Consider the following 22,436-nt stretch of genomic DNA (forward strand, 5'->3'; position numbering starts at 1 on the left):
GTTGCTGTGAGTAATATAGAAGCAACAGCAAAGGTGAGAGTGGAAAGGGAAAGAGAAACCCGTATTTCTATTTTTTCAGCTGTGTTTTATGATGAGAGAACCAGTATAATTTGAAGGACAGAAATTTCAGAGCGGTTTTAATTTTCTCTCTGAAACAGAAGGTAGAAGAATTGTTTTGTTTTCTTTTTCTTGCAAATACTTGTTTGCATATGTCAATCTGTTGCAAGCCTGACCTTTATGGGCATGACACGTGTGAATACATGAAGAATTTAGGGGGGATTTTTTTTCCAGGAAAGTGCAGATGCTGCCATTGCTGGTAAAAATGAAACGGAGTCCTTTCCCTGTCAAGTGGTAGCTGATCTTTTTTAACCTCTATGGAAACAATGCAGATGCAGATCTGATTACAGGTGTATGAAAATGTGTTCCTCACTGTCCTTTGGGATGATGCTGAGACTTTAGCTTTCTTAAAGTTGTGTGATGAAAACTCTGAATACTGGTTTACTGTGTCAGAACACTGGTTTGGAAGGTTTATGTATGCCTTTGTGTTTGTACAAACGTCAAAGGCATGAATTTTGTGAAAATTGAGTTCATATTATTTTTGACTAAGAAATTGTCAAATAAGTGTGTTTTCACTTACTGAGTAAATGTCCCAAAATTGCAGAAAGTGAATTACACCAAGTTATTGCAATATGTGGATCCAGTGCATTCAGATAACATGTTGGAAATCTTGTATGATTTGTGACTTTCAGTTCAGCTCATAATAAATGTCAAAAAATATGCACCTCCAGAAGAGGAGGAGTGTGGCTGAAGTGGGGGAGGCGGCGGTTGAGAAACATCTCAAATGTTTCTGATTTATATCCATTATAGTTAAGTCTTAGACAAAGTGTAAGTGCCAGGAGACAAACTGGTGATTGTAGCATTAGGAAGAGCATTCAAAAATGAAGAATATGGTTTTGAATAGAGTCTGGATTTTGTGATGGATGACATGAATTTTGTCAGTTTGCTTTATGGCAGAGCCTAATGCAAGTGAATATGGTTTCATAAAGGATCTTGTGCATGTGAAGTTTTCTTAAATTTGTAGCTTCAACCCGAGTCCCAGGGCCCAGCCTTCCACAGAATTACAGCAGAGTGAAGAGCAGGTACTTTCATTCAGGCCCAGGTTTATTGTGAGCCACGCCAATAAGAATATCAGAGATCCTGCAAAGTCTCTGGTATTTCAAATGTCTGCAGAAACACTGCTTGAGAAATAAACTATCCAGACTGGAAAGGTTTAATTGAGGGGGCAGGGGGAAGGAAAGAGAAGAGGAAGGATGTTAACAGAAATCTGTCATTAAGTTTGAACTTTTTAGGGGAAGAATAAGACATTGAAGGGACTTCGCCACACTCTGAGCTTTCAGAATTGCTACGCTGGCTTTTTTTCATGCAACTCTAAGATGGCATGGGCCACTGCAGTGGGAAGGAAGTTGGTCTTGGTAGTAGGCTAAATACAATTCTAGATGCTGTTAAGTAGTCTGTGATTTTGTGATTCTGTAGGGAGAGTTTTTGCTCTGCATTTCAAAACATAATCTGAGAAATACTGGTTTCTGCTGCTGATCAAGCTAAGTGGAATAATTTAAAGAGACTCTCAAGGCATTGCTTTCTTTTCCTGCTCTAAGAAAGGACTGGGTACAACTGATAGAGCCAAAATGTGGAAGTTTGAGGCAGTCTTGGGCAAACACGGCATATGTTGCATGAGAGGACAAAAAAAGTAACGTGTTCATTGGGAGGAGCGCTCTTCAGACCTGCTTCCTCCTAAAGGTGATTGTGTTTGGGTATTTGCACAGTCCTGTTAGGGAACTTTGGTGTGGCCTTACAGAAGCCAGTGTATAGCTGAATCAGATATCTTGTTGCTATGAAACACTATATTTGTTTCCTTATTGCTATGAAGGAGCTAAACAAAGTCTAAATTTTCATTTCTACATTTTGCCTAGCTTACTGTGAGGTGCCTGCCATTGCGCTCCGTGAGCATGCTAATATGGTGCAACTTGTGGTCACTAAAACTGTCCTAGAGATTAATTGTTAAGCTTGTACTACTATAGCTGCTGATAGCAGTGATTTGTTTGAAAGCATTTTCAAAATGAAGGTATTCTAAAAGAAAAACTTATTTTCAAGTTGTAGACTGACAAAAAAAAAAGTCTATGATTGAAGTATGAAGGTTTGTGAATGTTTTTAAGATGCAGCAGAGGATGACATATGCCAAATAGTTTATGAAGATATACAAATAAATGCATCAGATATGCATTTCCTCCAGATTACTGTAAAAACTTGTTCTAATTTTTCTGTGTGCTTATTACTTTTATCACCAGGTGAATCTCTGGTTCCAATGTATTTGTTTAAAGAAGATAATTCCTGCATGAGTCTTTTAAAATGCAGACATTTTTTCTACATGTACCTAGTGAAAGCTCTATATGTTAATCCTTGTTCTTTCTTTGATCTAGGCAAAAAGTTGTTGAAGGTAGTCTTACGCATCCATTTGCACTGACATTGTCTGGAGACACTTTGTATTGGACGGACTGGCAGACGCGCTCCATTCACGCCTGTAACAAAAGGACGGGAGAGAAAAGGAGAGAAATACTGAGTGCCCTCTATTCACCCATGGACATCCAAGTCTTGAGTCCAGACCGACAGCCATACTGTACGCTTTACTTTTCCCTAAACTTCTTGAATGACTGTTTTATTTATTTGGTCATGAAAACCATTAATCATAAAAATGTTTAGTGAATCAAATTTTAAGGTTTCAGAAACTTGCCAAGAAATTAGTTTTTCAAGGTGTGAGTACCTGGGACTGTTACTGTTCTTTGAAAATGCCAGCCTGAATTGGTGTGAGCTCATTTATCATCCCAGTTGGTAATAAAATCCAAAATCCAGTGCAGTACTTCGGTGACATCTTTCTGTTTGGATATCTGAATGGGAATGATAAAGACTTGCCCATCCTCTTTTAAAATACCATTATCTTAAAGGCAGCTGAAAAAATGCATCTCATTACATATGGTAATAAATATAATGACAATAAAATATATAATACTCGTGTTGCTCTTATAAACACGATTTCTACAGTCCAGAATTGATCCTGATTATCTTCAATATGTAACAAACAGTTAATGAATGTTTAAGTATGGGAGGGACTTAGTCCTGAGCTTTTATATGAAACAGATATTGTGCCTCTATTTTTTTTCCTTTGTGTATGATGCTTCTTCAATAGATGCCATGTGTGGAGAATGTAGAATTGAATGAGCCTGTATGTATTTTGGGTATGCGTGTGGTTTCTAAGGGTGATTTGTCTAGGCTTGATTGGTAGGGTTGTGAGAATGAGACTTAGGGGCAGCAGAAGCAAAGGCAGAGATCAAAAAGCAATAGAGTGGAAACGTATGTAATGCAGCAGCCATGGGAAGAATCATCTCTTGCTTGGGGGAGATACTCTTGCCATTTGGATTGGCTTATTCATTTAGGCCAACCGTAAAGTCTGCTTTCCTAAAGGTAATGTTTATAGGAACAGTGAAGTGTATAGGATGTCAGTAAACAGGTTTGAAAGTAAACAAAAGGAGTTTGGAGATCCTCTTGGTGATGGAACAGGTGCAGGTTTCCATTGAGGCTTTCAGGTATGCCCAGCAGCCTGGTTTGCCGCAGAGCTCCGGACAGGAGTCTGCATGCCGAATGCTTGTCATTGCTCTTAGCTCCGGGAATGTCCCGCCCTTGGGTCACAGTATTTCTGGGCCAGTCACAAAGAAAATGTGGTACATAGGGAAACAGCATCTGCTGAAAATAGCTCAGATGCCACTGACTTCACTAAGATCAGGTTTGGCTTCTTTCCTCCCTCTCTTTTTTTCTGTTTGTGACTGCTGGTGGAAGTAACAGAAGCCAAATTAACCGTAATTTCTGTATTTTAATATTAAAGCAATTCAAATGTTCATTCAAAGCATGAACGATTTGGAGAAATTTTGCATAGCTTGTGGTCTTTCTTTTTTTTTTCTTTTCTTTTTTTTTTTTTTTTTGTCTGACAGTGTTCTCCATAATTAAAGGGGACAGTTTCATCTCTTGCAGTCATTTTTGTTTCAAATAATGAGAGAGGTCTTTGCTCTCTCCCCCACCCCCAAATAAAAAAAAACAAACTTAAGTTTTCAAAATTGCTGAGGAACTGAGAGGAAAGATGAAGTATTTGTCATCTGCTTTTCCTAAAGTTGAAGTAATATCTAAGGGGCTTTGCATGTTGCCTTTCTGTATTTCCTGGTAATTCAGGGATATGTCTTATTGTGGAAGGTTTGTGGTAGGAAAAGATCTTTCCAATATCCAGAACTCCTGCAATGTACAAATTCCTATACTTTTCCTTCTTTCTCAGAACTGTACGCTTCTCCACTCACAATGCCGTTGTTCTTTTTTCATGCTGCTTAGCAGGCCAGGCTTTGACAAAGTAACTGGTGTCCAAAGTTCTTAGCAATGTGCAGCTTTAGAAACATTGAAAGAACTGTATAGTGAGAAAGTGCTGAGCTGCCAGTTCTTTCAAGATCATCTTTTGAACATACATCTCAATTTTTAGGACATCCCCCAAGAGTTGCTTTTGCTGGGGGGGGGAGGAGGGCAAGTATGACATACTCCTTATTTTGTGGTTCCTCTGTCTTTTAGCGCTAAAGCTGGTGTCAGTCAGTTCAGATCTGTAATGTCTTCCTTATGGAGGGAGGAAGGCTTTAGGATTCCAGTAAAAAGAAAATAAAAACAAAAAAAGTTTTTTGTTTGTTTCTTGAAGTTCACACGCCATGCGAAGAGAACAATGGTGGCTGTTCCCATCTGTGCCTGCTGTCTCCGAGAGACCCCTTCTACAGTTGTGCCTGTCCCACGGGGGTGCAGCTAGAAGATGACGGCAGGACTTGCAAATCAGGTAGGAACTTCTTGGGTTTTCTACAGTAGCAGCATTGGCTTGAGTCGGTTTTGCTACTTAAAAGTTGCTGCTTAAAAGTTGATTCTTAAAGAGATGAGTTGAGAACTACCTGACACACTGAAATTTCACGGTGGCCCAGGTGAAGAATGCAGGAATTCTGCCTCCAAGTCTCCTACCAAGTTAAACGCGCAGAGGGTGATTTTGTGAACTGGACTCATGAATTGCATTAGTAATTGGAAGCTCTTGTGCCTTTTGACCATGTTATGTTTTGCCAGTTCTCTGTAGGAATGAAGTTGTATGTGAAGGCCATTGCTGATGCAATTTATTACAAGGAAGCTATTGTARGACTTCTTACTGTTTGGGTAGTGGACCAGGGGCAGAGCTTTGCTCCTTCCCATTCATTGGCCAGTAGCTACCCATGCAGTAGCACTGACCCAACTGTTGCCTTCCAGTTGCGTCTCAAAGAACAATTTGCTTGTGACATGTTCTGGACACAAATGTGCCAGAACAGTTGGTCAAAGCTAAGTCTGTGCACCCCTGTGCTATTTCAGAGGTAACCCTGTAAGTTGCCCCTGCTTCAATTAGTTTTATGAAGAAATAATCTGTATGGAAAAATGCTAAATTAGGATTTAAACTAAAAATGTCATTCTTCTGCTGCTGAAGGTTAATTGTCCCTCTCTTTCCCTTTGGGCTGCTCCTTGTGGAGAGAGATACGAGGTAATATACAGGGAAAACTTTCTTGCTGGGTCTAGTTTGGGTTTTCAGGCCTTTTATTTAATTTTAATCAGAGGCAAGGCTTTGTGCCAAGAAGCTTGTAAAGTTTGCTGCTTGATATAATTGGGCTAGAGAAAATAGTATTCTAGATGGCCATTCCCTGTCGCTCAGAGTAGAGGGCGAGTCTTGCGTGTTACCAATAGAAGTCTGTGTAGAGAACAATAGCTAGAGTATATGCTTGAATTGAAGAGTACAACTATTTTGTATCCATACACTGAGTGAGTCAAGCTGTGTGCTTGGAGAGCTTTTATGTTTTATTTCTTTTAATGATTGATCAGGAAGCCTCTTTTAAAAATGCATCTTATGAAAATGAGGGATTAACCCTGGTGTGGCTGGAAGGCTCTAGGAGGTAAGGTTTTGAAGAAAGTTCTGCCAACAGACTGAAGAACACTCTGCTGCCTGTCTCTGGTGCATTTTCACAAGGCTAACCAAAGAGTATAGTCATTTTCTGGTGTGGCTTGATTCCTCTGAGTACTAAAGCAAGCATAATAGACTGCTTTCATTTACGAACTTGAAGCAGAATTTGAACACTGAACCTACGGGGTTTAAGGGCCAGCTTCATTAGCTCATCCTGCCGCAATTGAAAGGCTTATAAGGTAGTTTTTGCAGCTCCTGAAAGACCTTTCTTTCCCCTTCTTCCAGCCTTGGAAAGTTTCCCTTTCACAGCTTTTAAAAAACATTGCTGAATGCTCAGGACAACCTTTTAGACGTTCATATTGACCTTGTGTTTCTGGCAGCGGGGAACGAAGGTCAGCCTGCTTTTGGCATTTTGGCGGATAGCACAAACAGGAGTGACTGCTTATACTGTGCTTTCACCTTTCCATTGTCGGGCCAGACAATCTGTCAAGAGTGTTCTGTCAAAGGAGGGCAAAAAAGTGGGATGGGAACAGGAAGTCTGGTTTTGCATAAGAATGTGGCCTTTTGGTTCAGTTTTATGGATTATTTCTTTCCCAAGCTCCACATCTTTTGTGGTCCTGTCTGCCTTATGCCAACATCCATGTGCTTCTCTTTCCACTCTTATTAATTAACTCCTTGTTTGCAAGGAACTGACTTTTTGTTCTTTGCACGAGTCCTTTGTAGTAAAGTTGTGTTGGGAGCTACGGATGCAACAGTGTTGACCACCTCTCCATTTTGTTCTCTATTGGCTTGGGCTAAAGTGCAAAAGTACTAAATCACTTATCAGCTTATATGACTTTAGGCTTTTAAGTGAAGTGAAAAAATGGTACCAGGGATTTATCTGCAAGAGGAAAAGGCATTCTCAGTCCTCAAAATCTGTGCCTACATGGGGAGTTTACTGGCACAAATATAGCTATATAACGTTACTGTATAGCTCCGTCAGTAAGTAAGTATTCTTGTGTAGAAAAGCCCTTTTAGGCTTTTAGGTGATTTCAGCTCTCTGGGTCCTGAAGAGTATACATATACAGAATATTCGGATGTGAGAGCTCCGTAGCTCTTTGCAGAGTAAGTGTGTTGGATGGTGATGGGCCTTGGTAATCAAGGAAGCAAGAATTCAGTGGCAGGCGCTGCCGCTATTTGCTTTGTTATGGGTTATGTCTTTATGCATCGAAACTCCAAAACTCTGGATTTTTGCTCTAATTCTAAAYGTAAAACTGTTGGTTTGCTGAAGCTATGAGAATTGTATCTACATAAATGAATAGTTTCTTATTCTCTAGTTTTGGCTTCCAGCGTTGATTCGTTCTTGCTTTCTTTGTGGTTCTACACAGTTACTCTGTATATATGGATGGTTTGCAACTGGCATCGAGTACAAGTTGCTTTCTGGGAATGTCTGCTTGTTTTGTGCAGGTAGCTGCTTTGGTGTCGCTTCTCTCCAGACGTGTGGTATTAGTCTGTTTTGCTCTGTTTGTCTGTGGTTTTCCGTGTTCAGTGACAACATGAACCAGTACTTATAAAGTACCCAGAGAACTGCTTGCATAGAGCTGTTTGCAGTGCAAGAACAGGTTTTGTACTTGAAAAGGGGTAAAAGGCCATAATTACAAGGTTAGCAGGAAAACAAAGTGCCTGTTGCCTGAAGTTTTTGTTATTTGATTTCTCCTCTCCATCTCCTGCCCCCCCCCCCCCCCCCCAACCTGTGTAGCTGAACTAGTAGCAGAGGGAGATGAGGGTGGTATTTGAAAGGCGTTAGCAATGTGGTTCCAGTCCCTGTCCCAGTCTGGACAGGCTTGTTTGGCAGTGTGTTTGCATTCTGAAGGTACAGCCAAGGTGAGGGTTTTCCTGGCTGCTGGAGAGTTGGGCAAAGAGGGGCCTTGGAGCCCCCATATCACCGAGCAGATGCTGGTAAACTTGGAATGCAAATCAGCTGCATCTGACCATGCCCTTAGTAAAGTAAGCATTCAAGCTAAGATTTTGGGAATTATTTAAAAGTCGTGTTGGACAACTCCTTACCAGAAGGAGGGCAAGGAGCTCTGCTAGAACCATGGCTGGAGATACTGCAAACACCTAGGTCCTAGTCAGTGTAACACTAACAGCTGGGAGTCTTGCAAGTTCAGTGCAATTCTGAGGTGGTTTTGTAGCCTGTGTTGGTAATGGCAGCTCATCTGCAAAACGGCAGTAATGTTTAGTTACCTGACAGGTGGTGTGTGAAGTGTAAAATCACACGCGCCTCTGGGATCCCTCACTGAGAGGAGCTGTGTGCAAACTGAGATGATTCTCCCAAGCTGTTCTTGCTGTTGCCCTCTGCAGAGGAAGGCCGGTGGTTTTGGTCAGGAGTGAATGAATGAAAGCAATGTGTGTGTGTGAGGGGAGCACGCTGATGTGTGACCTGCTTGTTAAGGTCAGCAGATTTATCACAGTGTTTGTCAGTAAAAGGTTGTAATGCTCATAACAAAGTTAACCTGACCCAGTTGCCTATGCAAAAGTATTTTCTGTTGCTGTGAGCAAGAGTTAAGTAGCATGAGAAAAAATGGTAAGAGTTTTCCATTAAAAACTTCGGTGTTGTCTGTATGCCTTCCTTCTCCTTTGTATCCTAAAACTAGCATTGTTGTATATTTGAAAAAAGGCCTTTATTCCCAGTTGGTCAAACTTTATTTGAAAACCAGCGTTTTATTTTTATACTGCAGGTCTCGGAACTGAGCTGTAGCAGCACTTGGACTATTTTTGCTGCTGTTCTGATTTTAAAATACGCTCTTTGTGGATGTGTCCAAATACAGAATTTCAGCAAAGTGTCTGAACCTGATCTTGCCCCTTCAGAAGTTAGTGAAATCACAATCTGTAATGCCCAGCAGAGCCCCATGACTCTAGTGTGAAATGCCTGTGGAGAGCAGCCTTGAGGAGCAACTGTTAGGACCTTGTAACTTCCAGGAAAGACTGAACTCTGAAATTTCTTGTTTCAAAACAGGAGCTTCACCTCTTACGTTAGATGGCTTTCATGGTTTTCATGAGCTCTCTTGCCTCTTCCCATCTTTTTTTTTTCTTTAAGCTTTTGAAATAATGGTAGGATGAAAATTTTTTCGGAAGAAATGAGGCAAGAGAAGCTTCATGCCCATAAGGAACACTTTTGACAAAGTTATGAGCTACTGAAACAGGAATTTGTAGTGGAATGAAGGTGTAGCTGAGATTTGATTGCCTTATGGAATATGAATTTTATTGGAACCAAAAGCATTCGAAGTTCAGTCAACCGATTTCACAAAAGATTTGCTCATTATATAAAGGTCTGATGTCATGTGGAATGTTTATCTTCACCAACCTCTTTGGGATTTTAATTGCCTCTTAATAAGCAACCCCTCTGGCTTTTGCTGAGGACAGCAAGGGAAAGGTAGGATTATTTCATTAACAGTTTCATATTGCAAGGTTAAGAACTCGCTGACTTTTTAGGCAAAAATAGGTATGTGCATCTGTTCAACAAGTTCAAGTTTCTTTAAAGGCCAGAAGACAAAAATACAATGATCTGGTCTTGTATCCTGTATAATGAAGGCGACAGTGTTACCTGCATTTGCGCTGTCCATAACTTCTGCTTGAGCAATGGCAGGCATCTTTGAGAAGGGAACAAGGGCTTGGTTGCAGCCATTTAACAGGGATGTGCAATGCTACCTAGTTAGCTCTTTGTTCATGCAGTTATCACATTATAAACCTGCTTTAGTTACTCTTCAGTTTCTTATTTTGGATGCTTTGGGATGTAAATGATGGAAGACTTAAGACCACAGTAAAAATTGTACATGTTCCATGCATATTTTCAGAGAAGCAAAGTTTGGTTTGATCAGCAATAAACAAACAGCAGCAAATAGGCCAGTTAAAAAAGCAGAGGTGAGCTGAAGTATAGAAATTTTGAATGCTTGGGGACCTTCCTTTTGTCTTTTTGCTGACTTGTAACTGCCCTGAGGTTCTTTGTTTGTTGAAGCATCACATTTATCTTTAACAAAAYTGTTTTGATTCCTGGGTCTTTTTCATTTTGTCCATGAGGGCTCCTTTCACGAAGGTGTTCGTTCTCCTTCTGTCCTGAGGTTCCCTTTGTAGGATTTAGTGAGTTTGGTGGTTGACCCAGAAGTGGTTTGAAATGTCGGGAGAGAGACATAGTTAGTATCATGTCTCCAATAGTAAACCATATGAATCTTTCTTACCCTGCAGTGCAGAGTCTTGAGGTCATAGCTGCATGTCATCTCCTTTGGTTTTTAAGAATGAGCAGCTTCATCTTTCTCATGCTTTTTATTCTGGCAGTCTTTGCTCTTGGCTCCTTTTCCTTGGTACACAGTGAACAGAATGAATTCATCTATTTCTGACCACAGCTCTGGTGCAGCTTTGATATAATTTGCACCACTCAATGTGAGTATTCCCAGACAAAATGGAAACCAGGATCTTTCCATCTTGTTCTGCTTTTTTGGAGTGGGTTTACTTTGCTCTGCTAGAAAGAGGTGCAGTCTCAAAATGTTGGATGACTCCCCCTGCTTTTTCCTTCCCTCCTTTGGCTTGCCATGTGGTTCAGTTTAATCACATTCAAATAAGTGTAGAGGATTGTGGTATATCTTGTCAGCTAATTATGATTAAGCCCTGATTGCAGTCTCTCATACTATAGGTCTCTGTATGCATCCTTCCAAGACTGAGTCCCTTTTTGTAAATAGTGTTCAGCAGCCTAGGTTTTTTTGCATTTCTGGAAAATACATGGTTTCTTTTTGCTGTGTTCAGTGTTGCTGGCATAGAGCTATTGCTGCAGGCCTTCTAAACGAACATCAAAAGCCTCATCTTTTTTCTTAAAAGTGGATATGGCTTCTTGTTTACCAATAAATGGTCCCTCTGGCTTCTTAAATACCCTCCTTTGAAAATGCAACACGAAGCAGCAAAGGATCCCGCTCTCATTGCATGTCATTTTCTGGTATCATGATACTAAACAAGTCAACCTGATTTGGACTAAAATTACTTTAACTGAATTTAAAAACCTGTTATCTGTGGCTGATAGCACAAACTATTTTGAGTGAAAGCTCAAATACTGCACCCCTCCCACCCAAGTTGTAGCTATGACTACACAGTTGTAATGAGTAGAGAAAACTAGGACTTCAGCTAATCTTATTTATAATAAATCTGTTAACTTCAGTAGAGGCACTCAGAGCTATGTAAGCTGAGAATTAGTCCAGGATGCATGTAGTTTCTGAAAGCTGCATACCCCAAGGCTTTAAAACCATTTTCCAGTTTCATTTTGTTTCTCAATAAATGTGTAATGCTGCAGTATATGGGTAAAATAGTTCAGTAAAAACTACAGAGCTTTACTCATTACATAACTTCATTATAACTGTTTTATTTGGCCTGCGTATCATTAGTTTTTGATCCGTTTTACTAAAATGGTGTAAACGGTAGCTCTGACGTTTTTATCTTGCCTAAGGTTTGGAGGGAAGGGATTTGCTTCTGTGAAGTTTTCTTTTTAATTTTGCAGGTTACCTATATTTCACTTCCCAATATAAAGCAAGTTCCTTTCCACTATTTTATCAGCTCATTCTGTACTGGGTTGTTTCTGTTTCCTGTGCAAGCTGTGGCTGGACGTACTTCTAATAAATCAAACATTCCTCTGAATGTTATACCCATTTGTTATATCTAAATTCCTCTCCTATTAAATTTAAATCTCCCTTGAGAGGGGTGTTTTCATGCTCGCTTTCACAAAAAACCCTTTTTGTGTATTTCTGCAGGCATCGTTTAAATTGAAATCTCTTGGAAGTTTAATTTTATACTGACTTTTTTTCTTTTCTTTCCATCTGTGTAAGGAAAAASCATGAGTGTCTGCTTTCTCGTCCTTGAAAGCAGGAGGAGAGACCTGTTGATAAGAAGACGTGGAGCGGTTGGGCTGTAGGTGTGTTTGCATGCCATACAGACAGCAGGTTGTGACACTGTACATTAAGTGCAACTGAAGCAAGCCTTTGACAGGAGGAAGCCTTTGGGGGTGTACTGCACCAGTAGTCTCCCCTCCTCGTTAGACTGCTCCTGTCTTCTGAGGTGAAGTTCAGGCCCTGACCTTTAAGGCCATTAAGAGCTTGATGTCCACCAGTGTGAGAAATCCCCTCTTTGCTCACGATCTCCGAGACTGCTGTGCTCTCGGAGAAGTGTGCTCAGCGTGGCGACGCTGTTGCACAAAGGAGTGATGCATGGAACGAAGGGCAGTGTCAGCTACGGTATGTAATTTTAATACTCTGAGCACTGCTGCAGTATAAATCTAAGTAGACTGAGCACAACCATCCCCCGCAAGTGCTATAAAAATGTAAATGATTTTCTGCAATAACTGATGACAAGGAATTCGGCTGCAATAGCAACAACACAGTAATGGTACCGCAGCTTCTACTTGCTGTGGTATTATACTGAACTGGGAAGAGAAACTGTCCCTATATTGTGGACAGCTTTGCGAGCTTGATGCTGCACTTAAAATGCTTGATAATAGTGTTTTTTTCTATCAGAGGTCTATCCCCAAGGGATGTGAGAAAATTTTAGCTGGTTAACGTGTTGGGGATAAATGTCAAATTATGTTTGCTCCTCTTGGTTACTTGGTTTGAGATTTAACAGAGGGGGACACCTAGGGCAGAAATAAAGGGAATATGAGTATTTACATCCCTCGAATGCACAGGTCCTTTTAGTAACCACAGCTAAATACAGATATAGAAGATGCACTCATACAATGGTGAGTGCTTAGTTGGGCCCTTAAATAGATGAACGATACTATTTTTGATGTTGACACTTTTTTTTCTTCCTTCCTTCTCTGAAGTTTCAGTTCTTTCTGGATCCCTGTTCTCAGATGCTTTTGTATGTATTTATGTATAATCACGTACAGGACCCCTTCGAGTTTACATTTCTCATTCTTAACCTRGAGATAATTTGGAGATGAATTTAAGTTCAGGAAAGTACATGGAAATACGTTTTGGCTGTTTTGCCATGGAGGGGACAGCTTGACCCTACCGAGATCAGTGGAAAACTCCCATAAGTTTCCCTGGGACTAGGGACTGTGTCCAAGATCTTCTCTGGATATTTTGTCATGTCCTCTGATAACACTAAAGTGTTTGTTGTTGTTTTAAATTTTAAATTCCTTGCTTGATCTGGAATGAAGGAGAATCATCTTTCCTGTGTTGGAAGGAATTGGCTTAGAAGTTAGGTATGAATGTTTCAAACAGAAAAACACAGTGTACGCAATAAATGCTGAAGTGAAGAGGCTTAGAGCGTTTGTACGTCACAGGTAGTATTTACCTGTGATTGGCCTCCTGGCCCAGCTGGCAGGTTTGAGATTGAGATAGATGCCTGAATTCTCTGTTACCTCAGTGGCTTCTTTAGCCTGGCGAATCTACCTGTATAGAAGAGAGGTTTTATGTTACTTGGGGAGCAGAAAGTAAGTTCTTACTGTATGTCAGCGCGGGCATTCCTTAATGCCAGTGTGAGAGTGGCTGTCATGTCTTTAACTTTTTGCRTATTGTGAGTCAAACCAAAAAAAAAGTCACTTTTATTTTCAGAATGAGAAAAGACTGTTTGTCTCTTCGCTTAGGTAATTGATGGTGGGGTTTGTTTGTTTTTAAGTAGTAATGAGGAAAATTTCTTCCTTCCCCCTCACCCCGATGGGTGGTGGGTACTTCCTAGAAATCTGGTTCCTTTAAGATGTCTCAGGCTAGATGTTAAAATGGCTAGCTGCTTTTGCTGAATCTTGTCCGTGGTGTGTCAGAACATAAGTGGTCATTTAGGACAAATGGCATGTTGACCTCAACACACCAGAGAAACGTTTTTCCAGCTGAGAGCAACTGTTACCTGTTTGAAACTGGGAGACCTTTGTCTGTTGAGCGAAACTCATGTGGTGGTAAGAGCTGTAGGGTTTCTGCTGGGAAGGCAGAACGTCTTTTCTCAAATGAACTAGGAAATTCTGCTTTCTCAAAAGAAAAACACGTTTCATAATTGGGGAAGAAAGCAGTAGCTTCTGGCATTTGAAGAATCAGCTTCCCTTTTTTATCCCTGATCCTGTTGTTGAAGCAGTTGATCAGGGTTGGATAATATTCCCAAGTTCTCCTTGCCGTTCTTCACAAAACATTCTTCTTGGAATCTGCTGGCTAATACTGCAGGGGTCATAAGTGTTTATGTAGGAGATAACATTGCTTGCTTCAATGCTATGCTGAGGCACTTTCTGCTCATCTCCTGCGTGTTTCTTGGTACACATCATACATTTTAAAAATATGGTGTTTGCAGTTCTTTGGCTGAGCAGCCATCAACTATTTGAGCAATGAAGCCTCCAAGCAAGAAAAGCAGGCAGACAAATACCTCCGTTGTAAAATATTTCTCCCTGTGCAATTTAACTTTTATGACCACTATAGGAGAAGGTCCCTTTGCTAATACATCTCCTTCTGAGTAATAAAGAGAAACAGTGTGGACAAAGCCAGACTTTCTGATTAAGTATATCAACTGCTAATTAGAGATGAACTGCCTCTTTGTGAAAGGGAAGGATTAGGGAGTCATTTGTCATTTGGGATAATTGCTGTAAACCAGCGCTCTCAAGTATCTGAGAAAGCTGCTCCTGGCATTGTATGAACAACATAAAGTAACTGTCAGGAGTCTTCTAGCGCTTGGAACATGCTGGAAGAGAAATCTCACATATCAATATATAAGGTTTGATTTTATTCTAGCCTTGATTTTGGTTGTATTGAGAAGGACCACTCATGTACTACTCTGTTTAACACGGGGGAAATGAAGAAACAAAAGGAAAATCCTATTTTCTCTTATTCCTAGAGCTGCCTTGACTGCTGCCTGCATGGCTGCCCCCACCCCCCCCTTGTCCACTCCTATGTTTGTAATACGACAGTGGAAAACCCCAATCTTTTTGTTAGAAAATACTTTGACTTCTTTGGTGCCTTGTGTCCTGTGCTCAGTGTCTGGCTACCAGAAGGAGATTCTCATCCTGAAGTTCTGCAGGGCTTTTTCTCAGTCCCCCTCTCCCTACTGTGCTCCTCCCAATGGTGTATTATGCTTCCTTTGCCAAGTTCGCTGTTCGCTTTGTTAGACCGAGCGGTGACTTCTTCGAAAAATGAGGTGATGCAATTTTTCATCCTCTGAAGGAGGGGTTTGTGTAATTGGCATCTCCCTAAATGCCAGCAGTCACACTAGTTTCATAATCCTATTGGGATGTGATTTTTCCCAAGCGGATGATCTGGTCAAAGGCCTCATCTTTGGGTGTTTTGTGTTAGACCAGAACGGAGGTTTGGATCATAGGCGTTTTTCCCCCTCTATTTCTACTCCATTTCATAAAAATGTCACGAGTGGTTTTTTCATTCATTTGTAGGTCTTGTTTGTCATGAGCCTTTTTTCCCTTGCTCTTGTTAGTTTATGTTTATGATTTTATTTGTTCTGTATGAAAAGGTTACATTACTTTCTCCTTGTAGCAACTTTTATCCTCCTAAATGGGGAGTAATTTGTGTAGCAAAAATGAAATAACCTCTTATGGAAATAGCTGCCTTTAAAATTTCATTGGATAAAAGCCATGTTTTCTAATGCTATAAGGAACGTCATCTTCTAGCTGTGTTTTCAGTGAGTTTACAGGACTGTTGAATGAAATTGTTTTTTCAGTCTTGGTGCATGTTTCAGATTGACTACTGTCCTGGTCTCATAAACACGTCTAGTTGTGTGTGAATCACACCCTAAGTCTGCACCGAAAAGGTTTACGGGTAAACTTGGTTATCTTGCACTCACCATGGGCTGAGTACATAGACATGAAAAGCTCCCAAGACCCAGTGATAACTTGCTACGCTGCTGTAGTTTGCCTGCATCTTCAAATGCTCTCTGGCAAAGCTCTGTATTTTGCTGCAGCAGTAAGGTTGAGACGCTCCCTAGCTTTGCCAACCCCAATTTACAGTTGTTTACAACTTTTCCCATGATGTTTACCCTTTGGACAGATGATGGTGTTAGCTCAGAATTGAATTTTCTGTGGCTCCATAATATTTGGAACATAATAATTAACACTTAAACTTCAAAGGATGGTACAGCTATTAACCTCAGAGGGGGCCTGTGGGATGTAAAGTATTTATTCCTGTTTGTGTAAAAGAAGAAACTACAGTGCAGAGGAACTAATATGTACAAGGTCTCGTGGTGAGCTGGGAACACATGGAATTGGAACTCGAGAACTGGGATTGTAGTAAAACCATTCTCTTTCTGGTCAGTATTCAGAAATGTGTTCATTATGTGTCTTGAGGGGTTTTAATGGGTTTTTGGTTGACTGCATATTTGAAGGTGTACCAGCAAAACTCTGTTTAACAAAAACTAGGCGGTAAAATGGCTGAGCCACTTTTGAGGGCAGTGATTTCATACTCTGAGCCAATACGGTTGTATTTCTCCAGCAGAGAATAGGTGATTTACAACTTTTGGGTCTATGCTTTCCAAGGAAATACCAGTGTACCCTTTCTCTGCCACTGGGGATTCCTCACAGACTTTTTCTTGGCCCATCCTTTTTCCTATGGGTTGCTATGAGCTGTTATTAAGAACTCTGTGCGGAGGAATGTTAACTTTTTGTGCAAATGAAAAGTAGTCGCTGGGACTAAGATATCTGTGATCTAACGTTCAGGTATGCCACACGTATAGTATAGGCAGACCTCAGGATAAGGGGTAAGATTTAATTGTTCATGCTCTTTGAGGTCTTTGGATAAAGTCTCTGTAAAAATGCCAGTTGTTTGCTTGGTAGAGCGATGGCCAGTTGTGCTGATCTTTGATTCTGGTTGCTGCAATGCAGTTATGACTGATACACTAATCCTGGTTTCAGTAAGTCTTCATGAGAATTATCTAGTCCTCTGTCAGTAGTAACTTTATAAAGTCTTGTGTTCACAAGTGTAAGATTGGATATGTACAAACTTAGGTTGCTTCACAGAACCTCAATCCCGTCAAATAATATTAAGACTACCGGAGTAGGGTAACTGTCGTCTGTGTTGCAACAGCTTTCTCTGGAAGAGAAACTTTACATCCAGCTTAGTCAGCTGTTTTGTGCTAATGATCTTATCAGCTGTAAAGTTTAATTAATATTCTGTTTGAGGGTTTTCCCCCCCCCCAGTGGCCATGTGAACATGTGTCATAACTCTGTCTGCAACTGTTTTGTTTTTTTCCTGATTCAGCGAAAGTAGCTATGAGAAGTCTGCCACAGAGATGATGGAAGAAACAGTGGACAGTAGCTTTTCAGTGCAGCATGCAGACAGATATGATGTAATTTATGAGTGACGTGAGTGTGCTGGCATTTCCTTTCTTTGTCAGAAGTGTTAGCTTTCCGTGTGCCTGCTTACCTTTCGATTAGATCGAGTTCTGTCTGAGTGAGGGCACGCAAAACATTCTCTCAGATAAACCTTTCCTGGTTCTGGTTGGTTGGTTGCCTGCTCCCACCATCTGCAAAGTCTCTGTTTTAATCGGTAAACCTGATGTGGGTTACAGGCTCTTCCTAGTCCGCAGTGGCAAGTAGGAGAGTACGTTCCTCGCTCTTCCCAACCCAGAGCCATCGCCCCTGCAGCATGAAGCAATGCTCTCTTCCGCTCGAACTGGGCGATAAATCAGGAACTGAACTGGGACACAGAGTATTGCTAGTGTTGCAGCTGGTTCTGTTAAGGTGCCAAAATCAAGGAGAACACACAAAAAGAATTTCCATGTATCTTTAGATATTACCACAGTTTGTTTCAGCTCCTGAAGTACTTGTGTTTCCAATGGAAGCTGAATTCCAGGCATGGGGCTTTACACGGTGCTGTTGATACTGGATTGGAACCTCTTGTAGTGAGTTGTGTTACATCACTTTTCCTGGGAAGTGTGGCTCACGCTAAATGCTTGCGTGAGGTGTTGTAATTGTTTTGAATATTGGCGAGATTATTAAACAGCACGGCAACGTTTCCTGTGTTTCATGTACTCCGTGCAGGATAATGAAGTTTTCTTCCCTCCTTTCTCCCCTGCCTTCTCTCTCCTTTTTGCCATACCCTGAAACTTTGCCAGATAACTCACTAAATTGCTTCAACTAACAGAATCCCTTGCTTTTCTGATAAATCTGTTTGGTTTATCAAGAGTGCTGAGATAGCTGTACTCAAGCAGCTTGTAAAAAGTCGCCTACAGTCAAAGTATTTTTAATGCACTGTTTTCAAAAAGCGCTTACTATTTTGTTCCTTGGAGAAGCACTAAAAGCTCGACCATTTCTACAGTTTAGCAGATTTTTCCCACAAAAATAGGGATTCCAACCAGTTGCCTGGAAGTAGCCTGAGCGCAGATGTGCAGATGCATGCACATGCGCATACACAAAATTGGGGGAAGAGAATCCCACAATAGAGCATTGTTCCAGCCTGATTAGCAGCCAGACAAATGGGAAGGGAATAGCATGGCGCTTTCTGGCATGGATTAGCAAAGGCAACCACTGCAGCCTACATTTGTTTAGGTTGGGTGAATAAATTGGAGCATTTGTTACTGTATTATGGATGTCTTGTCACTTGTCAAATGTGAAGTGGGCCAAGGGAAGAATAAAAAAGGCCCTTGTCAAGCTGGTGAGATGGCCTGCTTCATTGCTGTCAGCTCTGATTGGAGTTAATTTTGCAAATAGAATACAGCTGCCATTTTCAGCACTGAAGCATGAATTTTTATTAATGGGAGCACAAAACAACAAAATCACAGCAAACATTATACCTACCATGGGCATTAAAAATAATGGATTACTAGGTGTGGGAGGAAAGTATCACATGTACGAACAAAAAAAGACTCTTAAACTGTTTCTGTAGGGTTTCTTGATTGCAAAGAGAGAATATAGTCTTTGGGGAGTGAGAATTAGCTTTCTTGAACTGTATTATTTTGTTTTCTGTTCTGTTTGTTTTTTAAATTCAGATATTGTTAGCATTGGTTCTGCATGTTAACCAGAACAGTTCATGGGCTTGTATGGCTATTAGACATACTCAAACGTGCCATGGAAGGTCTGCAGAAAGCTTGGGGGGAATTAAAAAAAAGACTAGAGAAAAATAAACATTTCAAAGTTTAAACCACTTGGAAAAATAAAACAACAGTTTGGACTTGGGCCTTTTTAAATGCTTTCTAAATGGAAATTTTAGAGGGACCTAATTTCTTCTGTTTTTCTGGTCTATGGTTGGCACAGAAGACTTTACATAAACTTCTGCAGGAGTGTTTGGTTGCTGCAGTTGTGATGTTGTAGCACTTAGAACAGTTTGCATTCTCTAAAAGGAAAAAAAGAAGGCTTTTGCTCACTGTGAGGTGTTACATATGACCATGTTTTAACAGTAATTCTGCTGGGAATCTCTTGATCATGTGATTAAGAAAGTGACTGCTATGAGAGGTTTTTGAAGACTGATTGAATTAAATGCTGTAGAACTTTTTAGCACTAGGTAAATAGCAAACTGTATTAGACAGGCTATATTTAATATTATACGAGACATGTCACAGCATAACTCTTCTGCAGCCTTCAAAACATTCTACCAACGTTAATAATCAAAATGCCTCCATGGCAGAGATAAAACTAAATGAGCCAGAGAAGCGTGTTTGTCCAGGTGCAGAGAGCACCCATGACGGTGCTCAGGTAGGTTCTCCTCTCAGTSCTGTGCTCAGAGCCTGCTGCCATAGTCCACTCTTTTTTTCTAGCAGAAATAATAAATGAAGTAAAGTAATAATCAAGGCAAATATGCATATAGCAAACACTGTGATTTCCGGCTGCATTGTGATACAGGCCAATATTTTTGTGCCTATCACAGAACTGGCCRCAGTAATGATCTTTGTACCAACCTTCAAATGGTGGGGCGGGCTTAATGAGACATGCTGCGATAACGTTTTCCCTGTTCACATGTCTTTTAATGTCTAAGGATCTGGATACATGGCTGTCAAGAAACTGGTTGTGTAATAATTCAGCTTCATTAGAAGCAGATGCATCTCTGAAGCAGAAATTGCTAAGCAGCCACAACTTCAAATAGACCAAGGAGTTCATTCTCCTTATTATTTCTTTTCCACATAAGTTGCAGTTAAAGGTATGCTAGAAATTGTAAGAATTTTCCAAGCATTCAGTRCAACTACTGATAAACTGTCAAGATTTTCAACTGGAGTGGAGATTTTTTGTGGTCTGTTATGTAAACAGAGAAAACAGCCTAATCCTGAAGGAGAAGGCGTGGTTTTCCTTGTCCACATTCATTTTCAGCCGTGCTCCTCCATGGGACAGAAGAGTGGTGCATGCCTGCAGAACAAGCCCCAGCTGCTGAATAGGGCAGAGGCAGGGTCATGTTTCCCTCTGCATGAAGGTTGTAGTTAAAGTGGAGCTGTTGCTCAAGGGGTAGTGGCCCTCCTGTTACTGCTCTCTGGCCAAAATATCATTTTGTGGGCAAGCATGCGTGTGTTCATAGGCACAGGTGGACACATGACAAAGCTAGATGAGATAAAGTTGAGTCTGGTTATTGCTGTTCTGAGGCCTCAAAGGCTGCTTTGCTATTACCTGTGGATTTTGGGGGGWTCTTAACAGTGTCTTTCAGCCTGTTGCCTAGCCAGCATCCGCCGACATGATTTGGGCCTTAGACTTTCATCTCGCGGTTCCTCCCTCTACTACATTCAAGCCTGACCTTGTTCACGGTGAGCCAATGCGTTGTGCGAAGAGGCAAAACATACGCGTGTTATTCTTATCTGTCCGCTCCCGTGCAGTGACACTTGTAACGCTGGTCGTCTTAGAAAYGCGTATAACATTGGTGATTGCTGCGTTATCAGTTTGCAAGTGTGCCTTTGGTGCGTCTCTGCTTCGCGTCACATTGCCTTGAATATTGTCATCGCAGGCACGTTAACGCATTGGAAATCAGAACGTTCAGATGGATGTGAAACAGAGCGCTGTGGGTAACTGAACAGCTCCAGGGCTGCTCACTTCTGGAGACAGGAGAACTGAAATAATGTATCCCCACTTTTCTGGTCTGACAGAACGTTTTGATGACCAAACGCATCCTCCTTTCCATATTGAGTTTTGAGGCCTGAATCTTTGCCTAGCTTGGACTAAACATAACATTTTATTTTGAGTCCCAGAAATGAGTGATTCTGAACAGAAGTGTAGAAGCAAATGAAGCAAAGAAGTTAATGAAACAAAACAGATCTAAAAACCTTTCTATTTGAACAGGCTCCATGAAATCCTTGTTTTAACACAGCATTATATGTCAATTTTGAATACAATGCTTTTACTATGCTGTAGATGGTCCCTTTCTGTTTATGTGGATTTTCTGCACATTGTTTGAAATCAGCATAGCTGTTTGTGTGACCTCTTTTCTAACCCAGCTTCGGAGATGTCAGCGTAGCCCAGAAATACTGGTTATGGGGCAATCCTTGACGTAGAAGGGAACAGAATCACAAGCTAGGGACTTCTTTTGGTCCCAGATAGCTTTTTAAAATACAGGTACAGTCTGTATATAGGTACAGCCTTTTGCCTGTTTAAAGATACTTATATTGCATTTGATATGCTCCAAAATAGCTGACGTCACCTTTTATTCATGCCCCTTGCCATTATATATAGTTAATCTTTTAAAGATTATTTCTCTGACTGTGCATTTAGCCAAGAAGCACAGTAGAAAAGGAGGTATAAACTTCATATTTGATTTCTATCCATCACAGTCTTTTTTAACAAAATGGTTGATTAATTCATTTTCTCTGTTCAGAAGGGATAACCATCATCTCCAAACATGATGTAGAATATCAAATTCCGTTATTTTTATTTAGTTGAAGATGTTTCTTTCCAGGAGACTCGTAAAGCTTTTAAAAATGAATACTTCTGCTGGAAGTGCCTTCTAATGACTGCTGACATGTGTCCCTTAACAGAAAGGAAACTGAAAAAATGAAAACCTTGTTGCTGTGTTTACCTAAGGGGACGGTGGGAGAAGGAAGCCTTAGAGGTTGTCTGGTCACCTGGGGCTGTTCCCTCTCAACTTAAGCAACAAGTTACTAGTTTTGATATGTCTAAAGAAGTGATAAGAGCTTTGAAGCATAAGAAACTCTTCCTGAAAAAATGTTTTTATTTTGCAGCCTTTGAGTTTAGAAAATCTGTTTTAAGGAAATTTGATGGCCGACTGCTCTCTCACATAGGCGTAACTGTCCGGGACGTGTGGGCTCTCCCTCCCCCGTTTCCCCCCATGGTTTCTGTGCTCTCAATTATTGTTGCTTTCCTTCTGCCCGAGCCTTCCCTCAAAGTTTGCTGGTACAACTGATGCTCTGGAAATCAAACCTTGTCAGCTAGCGTTGACTGTGTGCCAGCACACGTGTTCTGGTCTGGTTGAAAACTTACACTGATGGTTTTATTTCTGCTGAGTTGTTTTTTAGTCGGATCAGCTCT

At 40.8% G+C, this 22,436-nt stretch overlaps 1 protein-coding gene across 2 annotated transcripts in view; it reads left to right on the forward strand.

Annotated features, from left to right (window-relative positions):
* The window catches only part of LRP5 (LDL receptor related protein 5), a 167,078-nt gene that overhangs the window by 59,904 nt on the left and 84,738 nt on the right, over positions 1-22,436 (forward strand). For both annotated transcript variants that reach the window (XM_026059155.1, XM_026059154.1), the window contains exons 4-5: positions 2,478-2,674; positions 4,781-4,912. In XM_026059155.1, the coding sequence (XP_025914940.1) occupies positions 2,478-2,674; positions 4,781-4,912 (329 nt within the window). The remainder of the gene's footprint in view (positions 1-2,477; positions 2,675-4,780; positions 4,913-22,436) is intronic.

The sequence above is a fragment of the Apteryx rowi genome, unplaced genomic scaffold (genome assembly GCF_003343035.1).
Source record: "Apteryx rowi isolate R43461 unplaced genomic scaffold, aptRow1 scaffold_152, whole genome shotgun sequence".
Classification (NCBI taxonomy): Eukaryota; Metazoa; Chordata; class Aves; order Apterygiformes; family Apterygidae; genus Apteryx; species Apteryx rowi.